The 13,099-nt window shown below is 39.2% G+C and overlaps 1 protein-coding gene across 4 annotated transcripts in view; it reads left to right on the forward strand.

Annotated features, from left to right (window-relative positions):
* The window catches only part of LOC117431584 (dihydropyrimidinase-related protein 3), a 30,338-nt gene extending 17,273 nt beyond the window's left edge, over positions 1-13,065 (forward strand). For 2 of the 4 annotated variants that reach the window (XM_058996254.1, XM_034052678.3), the window contains exons 4-14: positions 904-1,068; positions 2,634-2,695; positions 2,984-3,064; positions 3,241-3,309; positions 3,620-3,740; positions 4,618-4,774; positions 5,229-5,370; positions 5,639-5,809; positions 7,735-7,914; positions 9,598-9,778; positions 11,475-13,065. In XM_058996254.1, coding sequence (XP_058852237.1) covers positions 904-1,068; positions 2,634-2,695; positions 2,984-3,064; positions 3,241-3,309; positions 3,620-3,740; positions 4,618-4,774; positions 5,229-5,370; positions 5,639-5,809; positions 7,735-7,914; positions 9,598-9,778; positions 11,475-11,566 — 1,421 coding nt within the window. In that variant the 3' untranslated portion in view covers positions 11,567-13,065. The remainder of the gene's footprint in view (positions 1-903; positions 1,069-2,633; positions 2,696-2,983; positions 3,065-3,240; positions 3,310-3,619; positions 3,741-4,617; positions 4,775-5,228; positions 5,371-5,638; positions 5,810-7,734; positions 7,915-9,597; positions 9,779-11,474) is intronic. The other 2 variants (XM_058996255.1, XM_034052679.3) reach the window with 1 other exon arrangement.
* Positions 13,066-13,099: the final 34 nt, after the last annotated feature.

The raw sequence follows: 13,099 nt of genomic DNA on the forward strand, positions 1-13,099 counted from the left end.
TCTGCAATCCAGAGGGCCTAGTGGCTGGATTGAAGAGCAGCGATTATACCCTTTCTTAGCTGGTCCAGTCATCCCAGCTCAGTTAAATTACAGCCATATAAACATGAGCATGGTGATCCCATCCTACCAACTATCTAGCTGTTAGTAACACTAAGATGGGCATGTTCAAATAAGCGATTGATACTTATTAAAAGCTACCATCAGCAGGCAGATATTTTCTTTCATAAATGCGAAAGAAGTGTAAAGTGTAAAGAGAAGCCAAACCCAACAGGAAAATTGAGTTTTAAACATTACTGTGGGTTTGCATCCACCAGGATTTTCCATACAGAATCCCATTCCAAACCACAGGCCTACTGTAAACCCCTTTGCGGTTGACTTAAGAAGTATCTCATTGAGAGAGCAAGCTTAACTCCGAGCTGACCTAACTCACGCAGCTTCTGATTGTTCTAAAGCTGACAACCACATCTGTTTGAATGGCATTGCCAAATATAATCAGATCAAATCATCCCATGCCTTTTACAGGCAGGGCCTGGACTAACTAAACAGCTTGGATACCTGTTGGGTTAAGTGTATCCTTCTGCAGTGGGCAATCCCTGATCGCTATTGCAGCTTTTGTATGACAGCATCTTCATTTTTTGGTTCAAACTCTTGGGTAATAATTACTGAGTGCCCGGAACCCAGTCATCCTGGATACTGTGTAAACTGTTCCTTAAATCCAGTGAAACTTAATGCAGCACTTTCTTGATGAGCATTCAGTCTGACTAAGACCAAAGGCCTAGATACAGAAACCCATATTATACTACGGTAGCAAATTCTTAATTGATCCTTTTCTCAGTGCTTCCATATGTATTTTGTCTGCCGTGGACCTGCATTGTAATACTGTTCTTTTTTCTTTTCTTGCAGTTGACCATGTTATCCCAGAGCCTGGAGCCAGCCTCACTGAAGCCTTTGAGCGATGGAGAGAATGGGCTGACGAGAAGACGTGCTGTGATTACTCCCTGCATGTGGACATCACTCACTGGAGTGACAGCACCAAGCAGGAAGTGGAGACCCTTATCAAGGAAAAAGGTCTTTATATTTTAGATACTTCCAACTGAAATACCTAAAATGCACTCGATGCCCAATTATCTTAATTTAACACCAAACAATATCAAATGAGAAGTTAAGAGTCTTCTCTGTTTTATATAGGGATTGATTACATATAGGAATAGTTTAATTCATGTATTAATGTATGAATGTATGTGTTCATTTATGAATTAATTGTTTAATTAATGTATTTATTAATGTATGTACTCATGTATTATTTAATTGATACAAATCCCATTGTAGGAAGTTCGGACAAAAAACTATGCTTGGCATTTATTAAAGAAAGACAATTCTGAAGTATAAGCAGGGCATACATGTGCTTGTCTCCACAGCCTGTAGTAATGGCTGCTTATCTAGGTGGCTTTTGTCTTTACAAAGACTTCCCCTGAGCAGCCCTGCCCTCTGCAGAAACAGCCAAGGAGCAAAGAGGCTTAGCTTCAGAAGCAGCAGCTATTTAGAGTTCCAGAACAACAAAGCCAACCAAACCGCCTCTCTGTGCGGTTGTGTATGGCCTTCGCAACTTATACAAAGCCAGAAACAGAAACAAAGCAGTTTTTATTTCTATTCAGTGTAACCACCATTGGGCTGATGCAGTTGTTTTCTGTACATCATTGGAGTCCACTATAGAGAAGGGCTTTTCCTCATTCTTCATATTCAGCACTGGCATCCAGGCACTATTTCAGGTCGGACACCCGTAAGAATGCCCTGTTTGGGATTGGCATTGCCTTTAATGGCTTGCAGAAAGAAGCAGGTGGTTGTGGGAGCAGTCACAATGTGTTTCCCAGCAGCAAGCAGAGCACTTTAAAAGTGGTTTAACCAATGATTTGAACTGATCTGCAGAATGGGAAAATAAACAATGTTCTCCCGTATGGACTGCGTTAGGACAGATGTAAGGGTTAAAGAGCAGTAGACTTGTTGGCCATTTGTGGTTAAAACAAAAATAAACAAACTTGTGTAGGAGGGTGTGGTGTTCCTGGGATCAGTTTTATGAGAAATTAGTAAAATGATGGGAGGAAAAAAATGAGCTTAACAAGACGATAATTATTATTATTATTATTATTTATTTCTTAGCAGACGCCCTTATCCAGGGCGACTTACAATTGTTACAAGATATCACATCATACATTATTTCACATTATACCGATATCACATTATTTTGACATACAATTACCCATTTATACAGTTGGGTTTTTACTAGAGCAATCTAGGTAAAGTACCTTGCTCAAGGGTACAACAGCAGTATCCCCCACTGGGGATTGAACCCACAACCCTCTGGTCAAGAGTCCAGAGCCCTAACCACTACTCCACACTGCTGCCCCAGTTTAAAACTGTAAGTGTCCAGTAGCAGCTACACCCGAATTGCACTTGAGCGCAGAGTAGCTCAGGATCAATGTGGTTTCATGGTTATGAACTGGGGAATGAAAGCAGATTTCTGCTGGAACATCTTCTCATTCCATTAGCCATATGTAATTATCCCATGCACTTTGTTTGATGGCGTTGTAGCTCCTCCTCATAAAGCTGCCTGTATGTCTCCTCTCTTTCTGTAGGAGTTAACTCTTTCCTGGTCTACATGGCGTACAAGGATTTGTATCAGATGACCAACAGCGAGGTACAGTGCAATTCTGAGACTGGTTTTAAAAATAGTCTATGGATTTAACTATGAATCTCCATTCCCAAAGACACATGTGGTGCTTTAGATGTTCCAACAATTTGTTTTACGATTACCATAAAATGTAAATTGTATTGCACTGCAAAGAGCCATTCAAAATATATGAAATGGATGAAATCCTCTTTCTAGTGTAACCTGAGGTACCCCTGACATTAACAGAAAGATTATGATGTCAGTGATTGCATTGGTATCAGCTCACACAGAATGTGAATACTGGCTCTCTTTCAGCTTTATGAGATCTTCACCTTCCTGGGAGAACTGGGGGCTGTGGTGCAAGTGCATGCTGAAAACGGAGAGATCATTGCACAGGTATCAGTTACTACACGTGTTTAAACTACTGTATGTTGCTTTCAGCTTTGCAACACAACATGTATGTTAGATATGTATGGTTCTGCTTCCAAATGTTATATTCTGTCAAGATACATTGATGTGAACTACATTCAAATTGAAACCGAGCTTAATGTTATATGTCAATTATTTTATAGGAGCAAGTGCGCATGTTAGAAATGGGGATTACAGGTCCAGAGGGTCATGTGCTGAGTCGACCCGAGGAGGTAAATCTTTATTGCTTTTAATATTTGGCTAAAAATAATGCTGCATGTGTTGATAAACAGGGCATTTTCAGGATGTCATTTTTAAAATACAGTAGGCACTGTATCTATGAAACATATCCTTTGTTATATTGAGAAAAGTCATATTAAAGTTTTTTATCACTCACATAATTCAATTCATACCATCTTATCAAAGAAGGTTCGTACAGAACTAGCAGGCCCTTGAAATAGCGTTCCCGAGTCCCTGTCGACTTTATGTGACTCAGAAGCCATGGTGAATGCTTAAAACTCACTTTTTTTGGTTTCTCTTCAGCTTGAGGCTGAGGCTGTATTCCGAGCCATCACCATCGCAAGCCAAACCAACTGTCCTCTGTACGTGTCCAAAGTGATGAGCAAAAGTGCAGCGGACATCATTTCACAGGCCAGGAAAAAAGGTTAGTTTTTTTGTTTAATTGAAGTTTTTTAAAGTCAGATCTACAGTATGTAAAAATATAAGAAACTTTTAGACTAAATATTGATGTCTTTGTCTGTGTTTTCATATGATGTTGAAGTGTTTGGGGTTTTCAGGCTTCAATTGCTCATAACTGGCAGCACTGTACCTTTAAAGCAGGCAACGCTTGGTAGTTGCAGTAGTTTTTGGTCTTGCAGTACAACCATTGCAAATCATTTCACCAGGCTGCTTACACCCTGCTTTAGTCTGTTTCTTGATTGTACTGTATTTTGGTTTGAGAAAGGGATATAGCTTTACGAATGAGAGCAAAGGGAAAGATTCTAGAACTGGAACACTTCCAAGATTGGAATACTTCAGAAACGGAACAGGTTTCAGCACCACTTAGTGCTCCATTTCCTGACATTCCACTCTGCATGTCATGATGAGAAAAGAGTCTTTCCCGTTGGCCCTCAGGAGAGTAGGCTCCTATTTACAGATCGCGGGAGGAGATATTAATGTAGTGATTGAAACATCATGACATAGGCTTCTTAATGGTGCTGGTCCTTGGGCTGCTTTTAGGTTTTAATTTGGGTTTTTTTGCATAAAACAAGAAAGCTTTTACTGGATACATATGTCTGTTTAAAGACATATATTTATGTATTTATTGACATATTATGTTTATGGTTTTCCTCATAAAAGCCGTGACAGACATTATTTTCAATAAATCACACTAATATGCTGGTGCCTTGGTCTGAATTTTACTTGGCTTGGGTTTACGAATTTGTATTGTATGTTTGTTTTGCATTTTGTAATGCTACTGTTGCCAGCAGTTAAGTCTGTGTTTATCTGAGGTTTTCATGACTATTTGTCTGTTTTCCAAGGCAATGTGGTCTTTGGAGAGCCAATCACAGCCAGCCTTGGCACAGATGGGACGCACTATTGGAGTAAAAACTGGGCCAAGGCAGCTGCCTTCGTGACATCCCCACCTCTGAGTCCTGATCCCACCACACCGGACTACCTGAACTCTCTACTGGCGAGGTAACACTTCATCAATGATAGAACCACAACAGTGTAGGTGACACTTCATCAATGATAGAACCAGAACAGTGTAGGTAACACTTCATCAATGATAGAACCACAACAGTGTAGGTAACACTTCATCAATGATAGAACCAGAACAGTGTAGGTAACACTTCATCAGTGATAGAACCACAACAGTGTAGATAACACTTCATCAATGATAGAACCAGAATAGTGTAGGTGACACTTCATCAATGATAGAACCAGAACAGTGTAGGTGACACTTCATCAATGATTGGACCACAAGTAATATCATAAGACAATTGTTCATAGCATTTGTTGTACAGCACAGAAGCCTTTTTTTGTAAGTTTTCAAACCATTTATTTTATTGTTTTTCAAAGTGTTGCTGTGTTGTACTTTAATTGCGTATCACTTTCTAATACTGTCAAAACCATTCATGTGGTGTTGCAGCGGGGACCTGAATGTATCAGGGAGTGCCCACTGTACCTTCAGCACAGCACAGAAGGCCATTGGGAAGGATGACTTCACTCAGATTCCAGAGGGAGTCAATGGCATTGAGGAAAGAATGGCAGTCATCTGGGATAAGGCAGTGGTAAGTTCAAGCTTTCGAAAAATGGTCATGGGGTTTGCTATTAAAGATAAGCAGATTTGTTTATTTCTACTATTATATTCCAGCGTATGATGTTAAAAATCAGATTATAATATCAACACTTTAATGCGATCCATTTTGCATCACATACTGGTACGGTTCAAGGCAGCTTAATATTGCTTTAGCATTACAGGCAACCGGTGCAAGGTATTAGAAAAACAAAATGGTTTGATCAGGGATCACTGTTGATCATTACACATTCTTTTTCCAGGTCACTGGTAAAATGGATGAGAACATGTTTGTGGCAGTTACCAGCACCAACGCTGCCAAAATCCTTAACCTGTACCCCAGGAAAGGCAAAATAGCCGTGGGCTCGGACAGTGACCTGGTTATCTGGGATTCGGATGCGGTGAGGACTGTCTCGGCTAAAACACACCATTCGGTAAGAAAAGCTGTTTAAAGATAAGGTATTGCAAAGTGTTAAGGTCTACAATCAATTGTGTTAATGCTGACACATTAATAATTAAGGGGATTTCGAGATACCAAGAAAACAAAGCATTTAGCCACCTGTAAAAATGACAACCAAGTATTAAAAAAAAAAAGTATATCTATGAAGTTAAAGGAATAGCTTTTATTTAAAAAGAAGTACTGTATTTTATTTAGTGCATTATACAGTGTAACCCAGGCATTGTTATGACGATAGCGAAAATAAAAGAGTAAACTTAGCAAGGTTTAGGGCATCTTCACAAGAATAAAATGTTTCATGTATTCTTTATTACCCTATCAACAAGAACCCAACATATTTAAAGAAAAGAAACGTATAACATATCTCCTTAATGTCAATGTCTGTACAGAGACATGTTGTTTTGCTGTTTACACCAAATTGCATTTACAAAAGTACAGATGATCTTGTCGGTACTGATGAGTGTTTTTGGTAATGTTTACAGCATATACCAAACAGTAAGTGGTCTTGGGAAGTCTTGCAGTAAATCACAAAAATCAATACCAGCACTGAGGGGAATTCACCAGTCTGTAGAAGCAATTATTTCTGAGCACTCTGCCAAAGAGAAAGCATTTCTCTACCAGCAGTGAGATTCTAGAGTGGAGAGAAAAAATGGTATTACCTTGACACAATTAACTGGTGCCTGCCTGGCTTACAGCATTTCCTGGATATATTGATGGAGAACTGGGCAGGGTGGACAAAGGCTTTCCCATATGCAGAGAAATCAGATTACAACTTTCTATAAGCTTTACTTCCTTTTCAGGAGCTCGTATTTGTTTAAGTGAAAATACAAACATCGGTAGATATTAATAATGGCAATATAAATGTACTGCCTGGGGATGTGCATATTTGTAATATGTAATTTGTCATTTGTAATTTTTGGAACAGTAATCCGCATGTGTAAAGTACCTTGAAGGTTCGTTCCAAAAGGCTGTACAGTTGCCAAAAAAAAAAAAAAAAAAAGCCACCAGGGATAGATCTTACATCATGCCGCAGTCATTATATGGCAAGAGGTAAAACAAGGGCTGATAATGAAATCATATTTGGCAGTTTATCCTTCAGCGCTTGTACTTCCTGGAATGAGTATCTAGAACAAACTTGCCTGTGCGGAGCAGCAGACTGAACAATTGCAGGACAGCTATCTTGAACACTGTCGTGTTTTCCAAACTCATTTGTTCCAGCTGTACATACAACTGCAGCTGTTTATCTTTATTATGCCAAGAGGGGAATAGAAAAACAGGACTGAAAGGAACTGTTTACATCGTATGTTGCTAAAAACAAAGACAGGGCCGATAATGTTACCATGTTTCAAGGCTCCACTTGGTAGGCAGAAACAGTCCCACTGTACATAATAATGTATTTTAATAATCTAAACAGCTGTGGACCAAAATACCGCTTTAATGCCTATATAAATCCAGCTGGGGGGATTCATTGACCCACTTATTAACAAATACAATGAACTGCAGTGTACTGAAAAAACAGGATTGATAAATGATAGGGTGGTGGTATTGAGATGAGCCACTGTTTAGATGGTTCAAATAGACCCATAGAGTACGATACATCCTTGTATAGAACCGCTTTGTGTTCAGTTGTTCCAAACTGTGGCAGATATGTGCAGCCAGTTAAAATACGACCCTTTGAGCAGTTTATAAAAGCCATCTTATATAATAGTGCATTTTCTTTGTCTGTAAATGTTTGTAAATAGCCAGGAATATAATGAATGTACTGAATCGCTAATAAGAACATGGTCCAGGGCCCACTAGTTAAAAAAACAAAAATGGCCACAGAATCCTCGTTTTCTGTTGTGTGGACTGTGGGTCACAGGTGTAAAGTGAGTGTCACTGTTCCCGCCCCCTCTCTTCCAGGCTACTGAATACAATGTGTTTGAAGGGATGGAGCTGCGTGGGGCTCCTCTGGTGGTGATCTGCCAGGGGAAGATCGTGCTAGAGGATGGCACCTTGCACGCCACTCAGGGAAGTGGGCGCTTCATTGCCTGCACTCCTTTCCCAGACTACGCCTACAAGCGCATCAAAGCCAGGAAACAGGTAAGACGCGGCTCTCTAACAAAAAGAGTTTGACTTCAAGTGACTTATTGTCTTCCTTGTAACCACTACAGGGGGGTATTTAACACTGCAAGCAGTTGATCATGTTTACCTAAATTCATGTTTCTGTTGCTTTTTTAATGGTGATAGTATTGGATACAAATTGTTGCTTTCAAAAGATATATCAGGGCATTCAGATTATTTACCTATTCTAGTTTAATATTATTAAACAGATAGCAAACAGCTCAAAGACATTGTGTGGTTGCTAGGCACTGTGGTCTAGGGATCTCCCAGGTCAGTTCCCCTCATTAGGTCCTGTATATTAATGGATGCTGAGATGGGGAGATTCTGCCTATGGGCACAGCTGGATAGGTAATTACAGAGAACCCCTGCAGCTTTTTAGAGAATTGGGCACATATTTTCAGAGGTCAGGATACTTGCAAATGGGATTCATCGCTATTGGAAACCAGTAACGGTTCCTTTGGCAGCAAAGTTGCTGTAATTTGCATTTGCATTGCTCAGTCTGAATAGTCAGAGTGCAGATTTATATCCGTGTCATTGGGGAGAGATTCTGTCTCGAAGATCTTGGATGGAAATCAGCATAAATTGCATTCATTTATTTGCATACACACAGCCAAACATACATTAAACAAAAATGTACCGAGACATAATTAAAAGCAGCATTTTCACTACAGTGCATGAAACAGACACCATGACAACATTTTGAACTCTTATATAACATCATGTGGTTGTGGTTCTCCTTAATCTAAATAGATTAACTTGTCAAGTCTGAATGAAGGTTTATTTGTGCAGAGGTATTTCAAAGAGCAAGATGATGTTTATTAGATAGATAAACAGATACATATTTTTAAAAACGCACATTCAATAATTGGCTGGCATTCTTCATGCAGTATGAACTGAATTAATGTCACTGTTTCACAGTATATCGCTTCAGCAGTGAGAGCCGATCCAATTGCGGTCCAAATAATTTTTTTTTTTTAATTCATGTTAAGGGAGTTCCAGCAATAACATTACCAAAGCTTCTTGTGCAGATGTGAATGTCCTTTTCCTGTAAAATCGGTTTCATCTGGGAAACAAATCAGTGCTTGCTGCGTGGCAGTGTGCAGTTGCACCATATGTGAATCTCTAGCGGCCGACCCTTACTAACCTGCAGATCTCAGTTTAAACTCTGGGTCACCCTCCACAGACCAGTATAATATCTGCATGGGGACCAGATGAAACCCAGAACCTCGGAATGAGAAATTCCATTCAGCTAGTCTGCCTGCCACCTAGTGGTGCAGAGTAGACACAACTTGCAAATTGAGAAATTAAACTCCTGGCAAATTGCAGTCTCAACCTTTTGTAGTTTTTGTTATGTGCTTAGTTGGACTTACCAGCCTTCTCGTACAGCTAGGGACTGCTACACTACATCATTGTAAAAATAAGAACGCTGCTTTTCTGCAGTAGTAGTAGTATTTTAACCCTGACACTGTGACATGGCAGCAATCAAGATTTATAAAGTTTAAAAGCTGATGCACGCTAAACCTCCTTACTGATCAGTCCTCAAATCGACCCCAGGATTTCAGTGAACCAGATTCAACTAGCGCGTCCTCCTTTATTTCTCCACTCCCTAGTACTGTTCAGGCCTGCAGTGACTGGTACTAACGGAGTGTGTTTAATTTCCAGATGGCTGTACTGAGGGCTGTCCCCAGGGGGATGTACGATGGCCCAGTTTCTGAATTCACGCCCATGTCAAGAGGAGGAACTCCTGCTGCCTCAGCCAGGACCTCCCCCACCAAGCAGGCTCCACCAATCAGGAACCTCCATCATTCTGGCTTCAGTCTAGCAGGTAACCCTGCACACCGGGGTGAGCATATCTCTTTTATTTTCAACCATTTGGATTTTCCTGACCCAAACATAAGGACATTACCAGAATTTACTTACTTAGATATAAACATAGGGGCCCAAAGCAAAGTCAGCAGCCTATTTGCCAGACTGGTCCACAATACAATAATCGGTTTCCAAAGTACAATAAACAGCTAAAACATAATCTGGTTCAAAAGCCAAAGCTGTATGTTCATGTCTGAGCCCGTTATATCTAGTGGAGTGTCTGGTGATTTCTAATGTGATGGGTATTAATCCTTTTATATGTCACATATGGCATAAATTATGATTTATATTTTATTTTTTTTGTGGTGAAGAAGTCTTTTACAGGTTAGTACCAGATATATTTTTTATAGGTCATGCAGATGATGTACAACATATGGTACAGCACACTTGACTCCACGAGCTGCATTGTAACTTTACATTATGAGCTCAATCCCAGACTGTGGTTTTGCAGATTGACAAGCAGGGTTGGGAATGTGCCCAGTTATCTTCACTTGAAGCTACCACAGAAGCTTGCAGTAATAGTGACATTAAATAAAAGGCCTATGTTAAAGACCATATATATATATATATGAGAGAGAGAGAGAGAGAGAGAGAGAGAGAGAGAGAGAGGAAAAAGAGCAACAGAGAGTTTTGTTTACGCAATGACGATCACATTAAAAGAGATGCAATTGTGTGTTACAACATTTAGTTGTGGAGATTAATTAGGGTGTTAAACAAATCTCTCATACTTTGAAGAATGGTATTGTACTAAAAAGGCCATTCAGAAGTCAAAGAACAAATGGGACAAGCACATTTATTAATGGAGAAACACAGAAGTTAGTGGCACGATTTAAACTTGTCCACTTGTCTAGTGACCTTTGAATCACCCTTCATATATACCCTGCATATGCAGTACACATCTCCTGATTAAAACAGACAGTGAAAGTGCCATTATTAGCAAGTTGAACTACATTTCTGTCCATTGCCTTTTCTGTTTGAACCATGGGTCAGTAGCATTGTCATGTCTATTTTAGGAATGGACTCTGATTAAATCCTTTAATGCTGGCAAAAGCACATTATAGCCATTAGACTCTCCAGTGCGGTGGAATTATTCACTTTACAATCAAGCCCAATAGCCCCTATTTGTAAAACTGTTTTACTCCAAGAGGCAAATGTCACCTTTTATGTGAAAGAAAAAATATACTATCACAGCTGGTTTCATAAGCCCCAATTAGCACTAATTAGTATAACTGCCACTCCCAGTGTATTCCAACAGCTGCTGTCTGTAACCAACAAAACCAGCAGTACAAAATGTCATTAATCTGAACAAAACATGGCTTTGCAGATTGGCAATTAGATTCTGATAGTCGAACACAGCATGTTAAAATGTTTGGAAGGTTGAGGGGTTAAGTGAATTGACCTGTCCAACTTCTTAGCGTGCACTAAAACCAAATTGATTAAAGGAAAAAACTTGGGCAGTGATTTTAAAAACTGATGCATAATACTCGACCTAAATGCAGATCTCAATATATGTATTGTCTGCATTTCACACATACAGATGCACTGAGACATCTTGGTGTCATGTGCACAGCCATGAGAGCTGAAGACTTGCTTCTGGAATGTGTATCCTAATTAGAAGTTTGATAAGTGCGGTCTGATATCGCTCAGTGTTTAAGCTGCATTGTTTTCTGCAGGTGTCCCATCTGAAGAGACCCCTATCCGCCCAGCAGGCCGACGCATCGTGATTCCTCCCGGCGGACGCTCCAATATCACATCCCTTAGCTAAAGCATGAACACATACCCCCAGGAAAGGAAACATGATTGGTTTAAGTTGAAGTTGATAGAAACACAGAAGCCTCATGCCTTACCAGTCACGAATGCTACCTGCTATAGCTTTAAGAATGCAGTATTCCTTTTGTTAGGAAAGTGCAGGTCAGTAATGCAAACAACCAGTTTAAAGCCTGTTAAAGAATAATCATTTGAAATGTGGGCTTACACATTAACAGCACTGTAACTGTACAACTTAAGTAATGCCACTTAAGAGAAGTGTTTCCAATATCAGATGTCTCGTTATAGCAATTTCTGTAAAAATCTGCTCCAGATGTAGAACGTTTTACTCATTTGCAAATCACACTGTGACAAAGAAATGCAACAGAAATCACTTTCGACAGGCTGTTTCTGGCTGCTTTCGTGATCTCTGAACACTGGTTTCTTAAGAAAAGGAATACTGCATATTTAAGAATGTTGCTTTCAATCTTTTTTTTTTTATATTACGCTTTCAGTGTCCCAATTTAAGTTACTAGTTTGCAATAGTCAATAGCATTGTTAACATGCCCTACCATCAGTAGGTGGTGCTGTAAGTCTGTTAGATGTAACGTAGCCTTGTAAATCCTGTGGTTGCTATATCCTTGGGTTACTGAACCAGGACTGTTTGATAGCTTAACGAATTAAAAACAAATAAAATGTATGTGGTATACACAGTTTGTAAACATGCAAGTCCCCCCCCCCACACACACACATTATAATTAAAAACAAAAAAACATAACCTGTTTCAAAGGTTCTTAACCTAACAGTCCTTTCTTGATCACTGCTGACATTTGTCACCCTGTAATTCAACTTGTTTGCCGTCTCCGATTTTAAATTTTGCATTCACTATGAAATTCCGCATTGGGGACAATATATTCCAATGTTTTTTCATTCAAATGTTTTCCAAGAAGTCCAGCCAATATTGCTTCTGATCATAATCTAATAATATGACCTATTAGGATTAATACTATAAAATATTAAATATGTTGCAGATAAGTGACATTTTTCTGTATTTGTTTAATTTTGGTACAGTACATCCCTTTGGTTCCTGTTATTATATGCCAAGACGTTTTTAATAAATAGTATTATTGAATGACAACTCATTTCTGTGAACGGTCTCCAAATAATGATAAAGAATTGCTGTGTTATGCAACGTGTTTTGATATGTCTTACATCAATCTGTATATTGTAGCGTACACAAAGAACACGTTTTTTTTAATGTTTTTGTAATTAGAACGATGGCAATTAAATTGTAAACCCAACTAACTTTGAGGCAAAGTCACATTTTCTGAGTGATGCAAAAACAGTGCTGCATTCCATACCTGTAAAAGTGCTGAATACAGTACGTTCCTGTCAATCGTACCTGCATTGTTTTTTCTCATTGTTATGTTTCAAGCACCCGAAGCTAACAGATCGTAAACAAATGAAATGTAAGTGGTTGTACGAATTTTCCTGAATAAACATCGGTTGCAATCTGAATAGCTGTTGTCATTTCTGAAATGCCTTGTATTCA

Source organism: Acipenser ruthenus, chromosome 22 (assembly GCF_902713425.1).
Source record: "Acipenser ruthenus chromosome 22, fAciRut3.2 maternal haplotype, whole genome shotgun sequence".
Classification (NCBI taxonomy): Eukaryota; Metazoa; Chordata; class Actinopteri; order Acipenseriformes; family Acipenseridae; genus Acipenser; species Acipenser ruthenus.